Source organism: Myotis lucifugus, unplaced genomic scaffold (assembly GCF_000147115.1).
Source record: "Myotis lucifugus unplaced genomic scaffold, Myoluc2.0 scaffold_128, whole genome shotgun sequence".
Classification (NCBI taxonomy): Eukaryota; Metazoa; Chordata; class Mammalia; order Chiroptera; family Vespertilionidae; genus Myotis; species Myotis lucifugus.
The window spans coordinates 2,761,064-2,777,422 of NW_005871176.1; the positions used below are offsets into that span (position 1 = coordinate 2,761,064).

Here is a 16,359-nt window from a genome sequence, read left to right on the forward strand (position 1 = left end):
AGAAACATTGATGTGAGAGAGATATCCACATTGATTGGTTGACTCCCGCACACGCCATGACCAGGGCTCGGGAACTAACTCGCAACCTAGGTAAATGCCTTGACTGGGAATCGAGCCCATGACCCTTTGGTCCACAGGCCAACGCTCTAACCACTGAGCAATGCCAGCCAGGGCTATTTCCCCCTTTTATGAGGCAGCACAGCCTGGTGGTTTCTGAGGTCAGACCAAAGAGGTCAGATCCTGCCCTGCCCCTCACTGGCCTTGTGGCCGTGGGGGAGACCTAGATCTCTCCGAGCCTTGGTTTCCCCATGAGGCTGTTCTGGGATGTAAAGGAGACAGTGTTGATGAAGCTCCTGCCCACCATTGGCCCCCACGAGTGTTAGCGATTTTCACTGTGATCTTCAGCCTTGGCCTGTTGTAAAAACCCTTTATATCCAACGCCTCTGTGGATCCTCAAGCAACCCTGAGGGATACATAGGGTTGTGATCCCCATTTTACAGATGAGGAAACTGAGGCTCAGAGAGGTGAAGTGACTTTTCCAAGTCACCCAGCTTGTTGATGGCCTTGAACTTTCCTGATTCCTGACTGTTGTCTCCTCTTGGAAGTTCTCATTTGAACCTTGGAAAGAATGCTCCAACTCCCAGCCATGCATAGCCTGGTCTGGCCTCCAGGCTGTGGCTGGCATCTCACCAGGCTATGGTACTGTAGACAGGCCTGTGTTTGAGTCACCTCAGCCCCTTTAGCCCCAGACAGGGAGCAACTGGAGCTGCTGGGAAGGGTCCAGAGTGGCATTTGTTGCTTGGGTTACATGCCAGGCTGATTGCTGCCTGGGCTTGGGTTGCTGGCCAGTCTTGGCAAAGACCCCTGGGAGCATCTACCAGGTGTCTCTCCATCTTCGGGACAGACTATGTTGTCATGTCCACGTTCTCAGGAAAGACCACACCACTACACTCTTCAGGAACCCTCCATAGCTCCCCATTGCCTTGGGACAAGGCCCGACTCTTGAGCCCCACATCCGGGGCCCTACCTATTCGGGCTCCACCCTGAGCTACCACCTCCTTCCAGGAAGCGTTTCGCTCCCACCCCCTGGGACAGAAATTGCAGCGTGGTGCAGCGGGCATGAACACGGGCTTGGGGGCAAGGCCAGCGCGACTCCATCACTTTCTGGCCATGGAAACCTTAGCCTCTCCCAACCTCAGTTTTCCATCCGTACAGGGAGATCATAAAGTACCTCATTTACAAATAGTTTCAATGACATGAGATAATGGCTGCTAAACCCTTGCCCAGAGCCCCCACTGGGCGCCAGTCACCAGGTGTTTACTGTTACCCACACTGCCCCTAAAGTTTCATCCCTCTGTGCCCTGGATGCTGCTGTTCCTCTGTGCGGTGTGCCCTTCCCCTCTTCTCCCAGCTCCAACGCCACCTCCTCTGAGTGCCTTTGCTAATTCCCTGGTCAAAGCCAATCCCTTCTCCCTCAAGGTTTCCCAGCTCCCAGACTGGGCCAGCCTCTGCGCCCTGCCTCTCCCGGTAGGAAGCTCACGCCTTGGGCACTAGTTTGGAAGCTCCTTGAGGGAGAGGCCTGCTGACCTGTTTCTACATCCCCAGAGCCCAGCACAGGACCTGGCACGCATTAGGTACAGTAGACATTCACTGAAGGACCATGATCTTGTTACTTAACCCAGCAGAATTCAGGGACAGCTGCCAGGGAGAAGGCGCCTGTGAGCTCAGTTTTGGAAGAGAAGTTAGCCAGGTTAACAAAGCTGGAAGGGCCAGGCATTCCAGGGAGAAAAGTCTGGAATGGTCAAGTCACCAAAGCCCAAGGAGACAGAGAGCTTTCTGCAAGCAGAAGGAAATTCGGGCTGCCTGGACCCTCGGGACGCAGGAAAGCGCAGCTGCAGGGTAATTAGCCGGCCAGGCAGCGGCAGCCTCGAATGCATTGTTGAGGTGCTAGGACTTTATCCTGATGACAGGGAAGCTCTAAAGGCATTGAGCTCATTTAAGACATGATCAGACATGGGCTTTAGAAACATCGCCAGCTGCTGTGTTGTGTGCCAGAGCCAGTCCTCAGTGTGGGGATAGATATAGTGGTGAACGAGTCCGACACAGAGCCCCCCCCCCCCCATACCCCTCAGTGAGGGCCCTGGGAGATATCACATCAGCAGAATGTCATTTAATTCTCAGGTGACCCATTTTACAGATGGGAAAACTGAGGCCCAGAGAGGAGCACAGATTTGCCTGCATTCACACACTAGAGAGTGTCGGAGCCGAGATTCTAACCTGGACAGTCTGTGCTCTACTCTCCACCTGTCCTTCCCTATTTCCCTTCCTGTCCTCACACAGGCAGGGAATAAACACATACAAAAGGCCCTGGTGATTGTTTATCTTGTGTTTGTTTTTCTAAGGCTATAGCTGTGGCATCTTAAAAATAACACAGATATGGAATGAGACAGATGTGGGTTCAAATCCTAGCCCTGCCTGTGTGCCCTTGTACAGGTTCTTCACCTCTCTGACCTCAGATTCCTCATCTGTAAAGTGGGGTTAATAATATATACCTCCATCCAGATTGTCATAAACCTGAAATGATATTTAGAGTGCTCAGCTCAATGCCGAGCACACACTAGGTGCTTAATGAAAGTTCTTACTTGCCTCTTTATAACCCTCACATACTGTCTTTAGTGCAAAGAGTGTCTGCGGCCCTAGGGAAGTATGTCCCAAGGGCGTCAGACAGAGCTGATCAGAGGTGGACCAGGGAGCAGAGGGCCCCAGCCTGAACGGGGTGGTGGTAGTGCTGCCCTCCAGGGCCCCGCACAGACACCCTCCTGTTGGGCCCAACGCTAACGACTTCAGTGTGTCTCTCCTTTTAGCTCAAATATTTCTGAAATGCACACTGCTCGTTCACACATAGCCGGAGGGGCCTAGGGGCCTCCCCAGCTTGTGCAATCAGGGCCTCCTGATTGCTTTCTTCTGTGCAGTCTCCAGGAAGGAGAGGGGGTGCGGGTGCATTCGCTCGGGCCAAAGCTGCTCCCATGGCCCGAACCCTGCTTCCCACTGGGGAAAGCATTCTGGGCTGGTGGCTGCAGGCTTTCGCTTGGATGCTAAGCATCTGCGCACACAGCCTCCGTTTTCTTGTGTATCCATTAGAGCAGCCAGGGCTTGGAAACTGGACATTTCCCTCGGGCTAGCCTAGGCGGGCGTGTCCGGAGGCAAGTGAAAGGGCAGTGTGGGGGAGAGGGGAGGGGAGGGTGGAGTGGGGGGGGACTAGAGAGGCTGGCCAGGATGTGGGCAGGGGGACTTAGTCCCACAGGAGGCCTTGGAGAGCTGCTGGCCTTCACTGGGCAGCCCAGCTCCACCTCTCCAGGCTTCCCCCTCAGCTCTCACCAGGCTCTGCCCCGCCTTCCCACAAACCAGGCTACTGCTCACCTTCCTTTTCCCACTCAGCCTTTCCTGACTTCTTTTTTTTTTAATCCTCACCTGAGGATATGCTTTTATTGAATTTTAGAGAGAGAGGAAGGGAGGGAGAGAGAGAGAGAAACATTGGTTGGTCGCCTCCCATATGCGCCCCAACCAGGGATCAAACCCACAGCCTAGGTACGTGCCCTGAGCCCTGACTGGGAATTGCACCTGCAGCCTTTGGTGTATGGATTGATACTGCAATCATCGGAGCTACCCTGCCAGGGCCTGACTTCCTTTTCACTCAATCTTCAAGCCTCCATTCAGTCACTTCCTCCCGGAAGCTGTCCCTAAACGGAGCATTTTCTTCCTCGCCTTCCACGCCCGGTTCCTGTAACCCACAGTGCACTGGGCACGTCCACATTGCTGTCTTTGTCACATCGTGTGGTGATTCATCATCTGTGTACAGTGAAAGCAGCTTCCCTGGCATGAGGGGTTGTCATTGTCGCCGTGGGGATGGGTTGGGGCCATTTCCAGCGCTTCAGGGGCAGTTTGGGAAGTGAAATGGCGTTAGGTAGTTTACAGGCGTTTTTAATTATAATAATCTTGTGTTTACTTTCCTTCTTTTTACGGCAAATAATGCTGACTTTCCCTTTATAATAATGATTACTTTTTCCTCTTTAAAATGCATTTAAGAAAACAGTCAACTGGAAGGAAAATAGCAACTAAATAAATACAGGTTGTAGGTGGAAATGGCTGAAGTCATGAATGTTGTCCTGATGGAGCAGAACACTAGCATGTGTTCAGATCCTACAGTTTGGGAGGAGTGGGGAGGGGGGATTTCCTACATAATAGAGGAAGACCTACTGTGTGCTAGGGACCCCAGAACCAGAACCTTAGCACCCACCATTAGAAGAACCCGGCAAACAGGGGTGGTTCCCATTCCGGATACCTGCAAGTGCTGGGACAGAGATATGGGTGGGGCGGATTCAGGAGGACTTCCCAGAGGAGGTTCCCTGAGGTCAAACTTCAGGGATGAGGAGAATTAGAGTGGGCACAGAAGGTGTGGAGGCGGGGAAGATCGGAAGAAACAGTATGTGTGAGGTGTGAGGTATCGGGGTGAGAGAGTGCACGACCCATTCTGTGCAGCTGGAGCATAGCTCATGAATGGAATAGATGTGTGACCGTGGGTGAGTCCTGAGCCTTTGGAAGCCTCCGTTTTTCCATCTGTGAAATGGGACCGTATCGACACTCTCCCGGCATGGTAGTGAGAATGTTGGTGAGGGCCTCCGGCTCCTCAAAATCTCCAGACAGGAGTTGTCTCCCTTTGTAGATTTTTGGGATTAGAGGGGAGATGTTTGGGGGGAAAGGAAAGAAGTGCTGGCGATGAAAATAGGGCTTGGCTTCCTGAACCCGCCCAGGTTCCTGGGGCCAGAACGCCTAATTCCGTTCCCTGGGGAACTGAGTTTGACTTCTGTGCTTGGTTTGAGAGGAACAAAGGAAACTCCTGTCGTCCCAGGAAAGCAGCATCAGGCAGACCGGGGAGGGCTCCCCAAAGGCTGTGCCCATCAGCGAGAGGCTGATGTTTGTCAGATGTTGGCAAGCACAGTCTCGGGGCAGGGGGGGGGGGGTAGTCTAAGCTGGAGCCTTTTATACTCGCCTTTACTTTCAGGGGCCACCTAATGAGCCCCCACGAAACGGTGTGTGTGCAGGCACAAGGTCACCCAGAAGCACCACACTCCACCTACGAAGGAGTAGCTGCCACTCAGAGGACCTGCTTTGTGCAGGGCTCCGAGCTAATACACTCCCCTTAGCATTCATTCCTCCTGTCCTCACCCAGAGGTATCATGGCTGTTCTCCAGGTGAGGAGACCGAGGCTTAGAAAGGGTGCGGGTCCAAGGTTACAAAGCAAGCAGGTGGCAGAGCGGGTTAATTAGGACTGAAGTCTCGACCTTCCATCCCCTTTTTTCAGAGGGTGGAGGGACGTGTCAACATTGAAAAGCAAAAGGCCAAGCGAAGTCGGGGGGCAGGGGGTCTCTCCCATGCCCCTCCTGCCACAGCCCCGAGGGGAGCACCTTTCACAGAGATGGGCTTCCAGGCCAAGCCCAGAACCAGCGTGGTGAGAAGGAAGAACAGGAGGTACCTGCCTTTCGCATCCTCTGAGGGGATCTGCGAACTTCCCACTCCCTCTTAGGCCATTCCTGTCTGTGACCCGGGCGGCCCTTGACTTCCAGATGTGGGAGGCAGAGGGGGTAGTGGGGGTCCAGGGGCTGAGCACCAGCTGTTAGTGTATGACTTTGGTAAGTCATTTGCCCTCCCTGGGCCTGAGTTTCCACCCGTACAATGAGGATGTCGGTCCACAGTCCCTCCTCTGGGCTGTGGAATCTTCTAGGGCTTGGCCTCCGGGTCAGCCCAGGAATGCAGCCAAGGGGTGGGGCCACCTGCTGGGCGGGCTTGCACCCCGACCCCTTTTTCATCCCAAGCAGTCTCTCCTCTCCCTTGTTTGACACGGCTCCTAGCAGCTGTTCCTCGGGCCCAGGCGGGGAGCCCGGCTTGGCGCGTCCCTGGCTGAGGCCGACGAGAGAAAACAGGTTAAAAGTTCAGCCCTTGTTCTCTCCAGGAAGAAAAATCTGTAGCATTCGGAGTGTGAAAAGGAACCCTTTTTTCAGCTCCAAAGCAGCACAATAGAACTTCCCTCTAATTTGCCATCAAAAGACGCCCTTGGCACTGGACTCCACCGTCCCTGGCGCCCCCCCCTCCACCACCACCCACCCCCCATTGCCAGCCCCCAGTGCAGAGGGACACAATGACCAAAAACACAAGCCACTGGTGGTCATGGGATGCTGCTGCACCCTCCCTTGTCAGTTTGCTGGTCTGACTGGGGTCACCTCTGGCTAAATGCTTCCCCTGTTTCCCACCTTCCATCCCCAATGTCCCAGCCCTAGTTCAAGACCTTGTCACTCCCATTTCGACCTTCAGAGCAGCCTGGACACTGAGCACCCTGCCCCCACTCTCCTCACTCTAAATCCCCCAGACCCTCAAACCGGGGAGGAGGCAGGTCCCTGTGTGATCCTTACGAAGTCTCCCCCCCCTTCTTTGTGCCTCAGTTGCCCTATGTATAAAACGAGGTGGTTGGGCTGCACCAGGGATAGGATCTGAAATGGTGGGTGTGAGTTTCCTGGTGCACTGTGGTGAGACGCATCGTGCAGCCATGGCGCGTGGGGATTGATTGGTAATGTCTGCCTTGGGCACCTCGGGGAGCATGGCCGCTAACAGGCCTCTCACCCACTCGCACTGAGCGAGGTGGCGTGAAAGATCCAGCTGTGACTCTCTAGGTCTCTCCAGCTACTCCCTCATAGCTAGTTGTATTCATGCCTCGTTTCCATGACCAGACTGTGACCTGTTCCGCAGCAGGGTCTTCCCGTTCATTGTTTTCTCTTCGGGGCACCAGCACAGGGCCTGGTGCAGAATAGGCATCAGGATGTGTCTCTTGAATGGATGCTTGAAAGGGGCCAATGTAAGTCTGTTCGGTGCATTGGGTGGTGACTCCTCACTCTCCCCACAGAAACGCTGATGGATTCAACCACAGCGACGGCGGAGCTCGGCTGGATCGTGCATCCTCCATCAGGGGTGAGTCAGTGGTCCCCAAACCCTGCCTGGTCCCCCCAGGACACCTTGGGTTTTGCTGCAGGGCCTGGATGCCCCCTCACATTCCAGCCCCTTTCCCTCATTCAGAGCCCAGGGCCAAGCCTCCCATGGCCCCACCCACTGGGACCTCTACCATTGGTGGAGCCCCGATTACCATGACAACATACTGGATGCATTAAGCTGTCCCCTGGAATCCTCAGAAGTAGGGACTTGCACTACCCCCTTTGCAGATGAGGAGAGTGAACTGTCATTACGTCAGCACCCAGTGTGTGTCAGGTACTGTGTCAAGCACCTTTTCACACATCTTCTCCACTCCCAAGGGAAGGAACCACCTCCATTTTACAGGTGAGGAAACCGAGGCTCAGAGAGGTGTAGCCACTTGACAGGGGCCCTACAGCTAGTAAGGGGCGGGGCTCAGGTTTATATCGAATCCTCTGGGCCCCCTTTCTGGGCCCCTATAACACAAGGCTCCCGCTCCCTGAGCGCTTCACACCTTGCATTCGGTGACCTGAGCCCATGTAGTCTGCAGGCTCCCCAGGGGGAAGGTCAGGCACAAGCTCAGATTCCTCTTTCTCCGCGCACCAGCCAGCCTGGCACTCGCATACAGGCTGTGGGGTGAGACTCCTGCAGTTCTCTCCCAGCTCTGCCACTCGCCCCGGGGTGATTTGGGGGCAGTGCCGCAACCTCTCTGAACTTCCGCTTCCTCATCTCTAACATGGGGATGACAATGCCTTCCTCACAGGACTCCGTGAGCTTTTCCTGCAGAGTCGCTGGCACAGGGCTTGGCACAGAGTGGGCTCCCGATAGCGAGGAGCTAGAATAAATGTCACCATCGTCACTGTCACCGTCATCAGTTTTAATACCGTCCCCTCCTCATCCCTCTGGTCTCTGGGGAAGGTTCTGGGATCCCACTGCCCATCCCTTTCCTCCCCCACCCCCAGCTTCTATGCTGGGACTCAGCTGCTGCCCATGGAGCTGCATATCCCCCCCCAGGCCTGCGCTCTCAATAGGCAGCGCCCCGGGTCAGGCTTCTTTCTGTGGCTCTTTCTTGTCACCAGTTTTCCATCTGCGAAAGCAGCGGAGCCCACAGCCCCACCCTGCCAGTAATGAGGCCAGGCTGGGCTGCAGGGCCCCCGGACGCAATTATTTGGGGTGTTCAGGCTGCAGGGCCTCCGCATGTTAATTAGAGAGAGGGGAGAAAGGCAGAGTGCTCTAATTAAGTGCTCTAATTAAGTTCTGAAGAAGAGCAGTGGTTGTAACAAGGGGCTGACTTTGTCACATGGTGCCACCAAAAAGGGAAAAAAAAAAAATTTAAACACAATATAAGGAGCTTCAGAGCCGCCACTGAAGTAGAGGCTGGGCCAGCAGGCTTCAGCTCGGCCTTCCCCACACACGCGCGCCCTGCACTGCATCGGCCCTCCCCAGGCCAGCTGCTACCGCTCCGCCCCGTGCAGACCTGGCCCAGACAATCACAGGGAGACGGGACAAAGGACGCCCACTGGAATGCGACAATTCTCCCACGCCCATCGTAGTCATATTTGGCAGTTGGGGAAATAGAGGCCCAGAGAGGGGAAGTGACTTGCCCAAGGCCACCCATCAAGTTAGCAGAGCTGGGACCAAACCCGGGGGCACTGTCGGGTCCTCGTGTCTCGAGGCAGTCTGGGCAAGCAAGCGAATGGGTCTGGGTCCGTGTGACCTGGGTCAGGGGACCTCACTGCTCTGGTCTCTACTCCCTCATCTGTAAAATGGGGATGACCACACGCACCACGTGTAAGAAACATGACAAAGAAACGAAACCCTATCAGCTCCCAGCTCCTGGGCTGACGGGGTGGGTGAGGGTATTCTGCTTGTGGGGTTCCTTGGGGTTTACCCTTGTGGGTCTATGCTGGGTAAAGCCAGCCCACCGCCAAGGGGACACAAGAGAAGGGGGGGAACAGTAGCTACCCTCAGCAAGCTCTCAGGTCCACGGGGTGGGGAGACCAGACCAAGAGGGCTGAGGGTGCCCAGCTCTTGCCAGGCAGGTGGTCCCACATGAATGCAGACACTGCAGCCAGACGGAGAGCCTGCTGCGAGAGGTTCCAGAAGGATGGAGGGAAGACGAGAGGGTGCATGAGGAGGGCAAAACGTGAGCACCAAGGCTCGGCAATGCCAGGGGCTTGGCCTTTGAGGGTCTGTGAGGAGAGAGTACGGGTCCCGTGCCCTCCCAGTTCCAACCCTCCATGGCCCAACTTGGCCCCTCCAGCAGGAGGCCTGGGAACACTCCGCTGGCTGGGGGAGCCCAGGCCTGGCCCAGTGAGGATGTGGAAACACCTGCCCCAGGCAGCACGGGTGGGAGGTCTCCCTCCAGGCACCATCTGAGCCTCTTATGGACCCTGAACAGGGTAGGGTCCTGTCTTCCCAGTCACAGGGGTAAGGGCTCTTCTTCCATCGGACTGGGAGCCCCCAAGGGCACAGACTGTGTCTCCCTGGTCAGGCAGGGAATTTCCAACAGGCAGAATTGTCTCCTCATCAGACTGGTAGCTCCCCAAGCACAAAGCTCTGTCTGCTCTCAGTGAACCTCTGGGGAATACCAAGAGCAGGGTATGTGCCCTTCCCATCAGAGAGGCCTGCCTCCCTCACAGACTGAAGAATTCCTAAGGCCAAGGCCATGTCTCCCCCTCAGTTAGGGAGTTCTGTGATGGGAGGGATCATGTCTCCATCAAAGTGGAAGATCCCTAAGGTAGAGTCTGTGCCTCCCCCATCAGACTAGGAAGCCCCTGATACTAGGGGTCCTGTCTATCCCCCTTCAGACTGGGGGATTCCCTAAGGTGGGGTCTGTGTCTTGCCTCTTTGGGTGTTCCCTTGGGCTCAGCTCTTACCTCCCCCACCTGACCAGCATTTCCCCCACAGTGGGAAGAGGTGAGTGGCTACGATGAGAACATGAACACGATCCGCACCTACCAGGTTTGCAATGTATTTGAATCGAGCCAGAACAACTGGCTACGGACCAAGTTCATCCGGCGCCGCGGTGCCCACCGCATCCACGTGGAGATGAAGTTCTCGGTGCGGGACTGCAGCAGCATCCCCAGTGTGCCCGGCTCCTGCAAGGAGACCTTCAACCTCTATTACTATGAGGCCGACTTTGACTCGGCCACCAAGACCTTCCCCAACTGGATGGAGAATCCGTGGGTGAAGGTGGACACCATCGCGGCCGACGAGAGCTTCTCCCAGGTGGACCTGGGTGGCCGCGTCATGAAGATCAACACCGAGGTGAGGAGCTTCGGGCCCGTGTCCCGCAGCGGCTTCTACCTGGCCTTCCAGGACTATGGCGGCTGCATGTCCCTCATCGCTGTGCGCGTCTTCTACCGCAAGTGCCCCCGCATCATCCAGAACGGCGCCATCTTCCAGGAGACGCTGTCAGGGGCCGAGAGCACTTCGCTGGTGGCCGCCCGGGGCAGCTGCATCGCCAATGCTGAGGAGGTGGACGTGCCCATCAAACTCTACTGTAACGGGGACGGCGAGTGGCTGGTGCCCATCGGGCGCTGCATGTGCAAAGCGGGCTTCGAGGCCGTGGAGAATGGCACCGTCTGCCGAGGTAAGGGCCGCAGCGGAACAGGTGCCCCTGCAAATGTGTGGAGTGGGTACCGGGCCTGGCAGCTGGGGAGTCAGGCTGGCAAGGGCGGTGACCTGGAGCTGACCGGGAGGCACTCTGGCGAGGCTTTCCCAATCTACATCCGTGGTGGAGCTTCTTAGAGGCATTTGAACAGCATTTTTTAAAAATATATTTTTATTGTTTTCAGAGAGGAGAGAGGGAGAGAGAGATAGAAACATCAATGATGAGAGAGAATCATTGATCGGCTGCCTCCTGCATATCCCTTACCGGGGATCGAGCCTGCAACCTGCGCATGTGCCCTGACCAAGAATCAAACCATGACCTTCTGGTTCATAGGTTGATGCTCAACCACTGAGCCATGCTGATGGGGCTAAAAGCATTTCTTGATGGCGGTACTTGTAGGTACTATGGGGGGTTCAGGTGGGAGGAGGTGTTGCAAGATGATTTTAGTCTCATGAGGATGTTTCTCGTTTTAATAATTATATGGATCTTATCTGATGCTAAGCGGTGCTCTATTTCTTCATATACAAAAGTGATATAGTTTCCTTCTTAAGAAAATGTGTAGGTCATCACATTTATAAGTGAACATTTATTGAGCTGCTTTTGTATCAGCCAGTATAGGCCAGGCGATGCTGAAGTGACAAAACAATAGAAGTTTATTTCTCACTCACGTTCCATGTCCATCGGGGTTCAGCTTGGGATTCCTCCCTCTGGGAGCCAACCAGATGGAGGAGCCTCCGTTTGGGGTGTCACGATCACCAGGGCAAGAGGAGCAAGTGTGGCAAATGGTAGACTGGTTCACCGGCTTCAGCCCGAAGTGACCCCCGCATCACTCCGTGCACTCCAGCCACAACGCAAGTCACGTGGTTACTTCCAGTGTAGAGAGATGGGAAGTACAGTCCCACTGTGGACCCGGCCTCCTGGTCACCACTTTGTGTGCTGGCCACCGGACATGTCTAACTCACTTAATCCTCATAAGAACCCTGTGAGGGGAAGTGCCTTTTTATTTTAAGAAATTGAGGCAGAGAGCCTTACTCTCACATAGAGAGTGGAGGAGCCAGGAGCCTGACACCCAGGTAGTGGGATTCCAAACTGCCCCTCCAAACAGATCTGGTGCCCATACTCTGAGTGTCTATACTATTCTGCTTAAGTTAAGGGAAAACATTGACAAACAATAGTACAGGTGGTGTTTGCCTGTGGCACAGTGTACAACCTTCCTGGGCTGTAAACACAGGAAGTTTGTGAGAGTCCCGCATGGTGGTTAGAGGCTGTGAAGGTGGACGGACTTGGGTTCAAAGCCCAGCCCTGGCAGCTACTAGCTGTTTGTCCTGGGCCGAGTGTGAAACCCTCTTTCATATGGGGGGTGTGAGGATTCAACAACGTAAGACCTATAAAGCATTTATTACAGCTTCTAGTACACAGTCAGAGCTTAATAAGTGCTAACTAACTTATTAAGACAGAGAAGAATCTGGTGCAGGTACTCAGCCAGGTGAGCTGTGATGGTGATGGTGCGGGTATAGGAGAGTTGAAGTCTATTTGTGCCTTGTCCTCTTGACTTCCCATTGGAGTCGGACCCTGCGGTGCTCCAAATGCCAGACTAAGAGTTTGGACCCCATTCCAGAGGCCCTGGAGAGCCAGTGAAAGTTTAGCCTGGTGTGGTTGCCATGATTTTTACCTCCATAAAATGCTGTCACATCCACCATCTCCACAGTCCCTCCACTCCCGCCTTCTGGGCATTTGAAAGGTCCCTGGGAGGATAAATGGAGGTACAAGAGACCGGAACAGCGGCCTGAGAGGAAGCTGTTGCCGCGAAGGCATCCACGGTGCTGGAAAGAGGAGCAGGGGAGACAAGAGATGTTTGACAGTGAATTGGATGAGATGCAGACACAGGCAGGAAAGGGAGGAGGGAGAGGAATCAAAGGGAGCAGGGAATTCCAGCTTGCAGGGAGGTGATGGTCCTGGAACAGAAGTGGGGAAGTTGGGAGAAAGGCCAGTTTCTTGGGGGCAGATAACAGAGCTGGGTGTCTATTCCTGAATGTGAAATTGTGCAGCCTTAGGAGATGGCAGGACCTGGGGGGATAGAATCAGTCACACATTGCTTGTTGTTTATTCACTCACCAAACCTTCCTTGCACCTGCTCTGTGTCAGGCCTTGTGCTAAGCATCAGGTTAGACAGAGAAGAATCTGGCTGGGCCCTGTCCTCCAGGAGCTCACAATTGAGACAGACTATCTATATATATATAAAGCTTAAGCAACCAGCCGACCAGCCGACCAGCCAGTAGCTATGACACACACTTACCACCAGGTGGCAGACACTTAGCACAGGAGCGGAAACCACAGGCATGGAAACATGGAACGGACTGATGAATCTCAGAGGGAAGAGGGGAGGAGGAAGGGTGGGAAGAGATTAACCAAAGATCTTATATGCATACTAGAGGATTCATGCATTGGCAGGGTCCCTCAGCCTGGCCTGTGGGGATCGGGCCAAAACCGGCTCTCCGACATCCCCCGAGGGGTCCCAGGTTGCGAGAAGGTGCAGGCCAGGCAGAGGGACCCCCCCACCGGTGCGCAAATCCGTGCACCGGGCCTCTAGTAAGTGAATAAGGGAGGCAGTGCATTAGACTTGCTTTAATAGGAACTGCTCAGGCTGCGATGGGCATAAAAAAATGAGGGAAGGCTTCACAGAGGAGGTGACATTGACACTGGGAATCTTGGGAGAGAGATATGCTGACTGGGTGGCCCAGGCCATCTGGAGGATGGATTTGCATGACAAAAGACCTGGGGACATGAATCAGCATGGCCCATTAGGGGGACAAGTAAACTGTTTGCTGTGGCTGAGGCTAAGGACTCCAGGAAGGATGTAGGAAGAACTGTCACTAGAAGGGTGCCTAGAGGGGAGGTGTACTAGTTATCTATTGCTGCATAACAAGTTACCCCCAAATTTAGCAGCTTAAAACAGTAAATATTTACTACCTCACAGTTTCTAAAGGTCAGGAATCCAGTTGTGACTTAGTTGGGGGCCTGTGGCTCAGTTGCTCCTGAGGTTGCAATCAGGCTGTGGGTTTGGGGCTGCAGGTTTATCTGAAGGCTGGACTGGGGAGGGGTCTGCTTCCATTTCACTCACGTGATTGTTTGTCAGCTTCAGTTCGTCACCACATGGTCCTTGCACATGTGCCGTGGCTTACCCAGAACGAGGGATCCAAGAGAGTCTGAGAGAGTACCTAGGAGAGAAGCCACAGTCTTTTCATAAACCTCATCTTAAAAGTGACATTACTTCTGCCATAGTCACTTCATTAGAAGTGAGTCACCAAATTCAGTTCACACTCCAGGGGATTGAGTTCACTGGGTGTGAATGCCAGGAGATGGATTATTGGGGGCCATCATAGAGGTTGCCTGTCACAGGCAGCTTCTCCGAATCTGGACTTCTTGCAAGTAGTGAGGATTCAAGGTAATGCTGGGGCAGGGTGTGCACCCAGACCTGGCTCCTTCCTACTCCCCGCTTCCTCCTGGACCTACAGCCCGCCCAAGGCCCAGGCCCAGCCAGCTTCCGGGTGTGCGCAGAGGCCAGTCCGGGTGTGATTAATGAGCTCAGGGATCCAGAAGGACACCAGCTGCTGCGGTGGCCTGTGCTGCAGCCACCCAGATGTGGGGCTGCTCCCACCCAAGTCCCGCAGGCACTGGCCCCGCTGGCCCGGGATGGGCAGGAATGGTGATTACAGCTCACATCTGAGATCTTGGCAAAGTGCTTTCTCATCCTCTGGCTTAGGGATTCTCAGCCTTTGCTATGCCTCAGAATTCATTAGGAAGTTTGTTAAAATGCACATTCCTGGGTCTGGTACAGACCTCTCCCCCAGGTCTGGTTCTGTGGCTCTGAGGTGGGGCCAAGAATCAGCATTTTAAAACAAGCAGCTCTGATGCTTCTGTAACAGGACCATGAGCTCAGACACACGATGTGATAACGCATCTTTGCCAGGTGATGACCACAGTCCCAGTCCCCCACCACCACCCCAGGGAGCATCCACCCTAAGGGATGAGAAGGGACATTAGCCGAATCTCTGGGAGGGTGATTTAATATTTAATATTGAAGCATAATTTGATGGGAAAAATCCATTTAATATTGAAACATAATTTGATAGGAAAAATCCATTGCTTTGTTAATACGAATTAGAGGAAATAAGGCTGGATAAAGTCTTATTGGCAGATGGGGATAGGAGTCCTTGTGGGGAGGGGCCAGAGGTAGGCATTGGTGGCTGGTGAAGGGTGGGAGGTCCCAGTGGACGGAGTGGTTTACAGAACTAATTGAGTCAATCGACCCAGCGTCTTGGGTGCCTACTGTGTGCAGGGCACAATGAGAAGGAGAGGGGCCTGGAGAAGCCAATCACCATTCAACAAGCATGTAGTGTGTACCCTCTGTGTACCATTTAGCCCTCTAACAGATACTTACCGAGTACCTCCCAGGAGCTAGGCCCATGCCCGTGCTGTGAAATACAGACGTGGACAAGACCCAGACATTCGTTGCCCTCCCAGAATTTTTAGGCTGGGTGGGCAAAAAAGGGAAGATGGTGAGGGGAAACATTAATGAACAAACTGAATAAAGACTGTAATGCGTGAACGGGAGAAAAAATAGGGTGCAACAGTAGAGATCAAAAGGAAGATCCGCTTCAGTCAGGTGACTCAGGAAGCCTTCTTGGAGGCCGTGTCATTTGAGCTGACGGGGCACCTGGGAGAGCTGGAGGAGAGTGCCTGGGACTCAGGGTCTGGCCTCAAGGGACTGCTGGACGAGCAGAGGACCCAGACACATGGGGGAAAGGGCAGAGCACAACCCTCCCAGAAATGAGCTCCATCCAGGCAAAGTGCTGTGAGAACAGAGGAAGAAGGCATCTTTTCTGATGGGGGGATCTAAGGTGGCTGCAAGGAGGAGGTGGTATTTGGGTTGGGCCTTGAAGAGTAAGTAGGAGTTGGCTGGGTGAAAGGAGAATTGTTGGTCGAGGAACCGAATGGATGAAGGCCCTGAGGTGTGACAAGATAGAGCATGTTTGGTGGGTGCTGTGTGACTTCCTGGGTGCAGGGGCTAGGGCACCCCTTTCCCCTATTCATCCATCTATTCACTGTCTATTGGGTGTTCAGCCTGGGCCTGCACTGGGCATACAGCTGCCGGGGAGGGGTTCCTGGGACTTCCTTCAAAAGAGCTCTGCCCCTTCCCCTGCTCCAGTCCCCGCCTCCTCAGGATCACGGTCCCCGAAGGGGCTTGCCACCAGGGGTTCTGCCGGGGGTGGCAGGAGGGTGGCCCTGGAGTTCCTTCTCGCAGCAGCTGTTCCCACCCAAACCTGTTTTCCTACCTCTTTCCAGATATCTACGGGTTTGATTGTGAATGTGTCCCTGCCTCAGTTTCCCCAAGTTTGTCTTCGCATCCTTATATCCCTTGGTCTCTCCTTTCCTCCCTGCGCCCCTACTTGCCCCTGCCCATCGGGAGCCCCGGCCTGGCCACTCTGTTGGGGGCCCTGCCTCCTCTCTCCCAATGGCAGCCCCGCATCTATAATGAACTAGAGGCAGTTCCACTGTGAGCATGATTCACGGCTGTGATACCATGGGGCGTAATGGGGTTTTAATAGTTTGGACTGGGAGGGGGGCATTGAGCCAGTGGAGGGGGGTGGGCAGGGTAGGGGAAGGTGCACACACATGTGGATCTTCTGGCTCAGCTCAGACTTCCCAGCTCCCAGCTGCTGGCT

General features: G+C 54.5%; 1 protein-coding gene across 1 annotated transcript in view; it reads left to right on the forward strand.

Moving 5' to 3' along the window:
* The window catches only part of EPHB2 (EPH receptor B2), a 144,947-nt gene that overhangs the window by 20,994 nt on the left and 107,594 nt on the right, over positions 1-16,359 (forward strand). Inside the window, exons 2-3 of the mRNA XM_023758325.1 lie at positions 6,956-7,020; positions 9,928-10,612. Coding sequence (XP_023614093.1) covers positions 6,964-7,020; positions 9,928-10,612 — 742 coding nt within the window. The 5' untranslated portion in view covers positions 6,956-6,963. The remainder of the gene's footprint in view (positions 1-6,955; positions 7,021-9,927; positions 10,613-16,359) is intronic.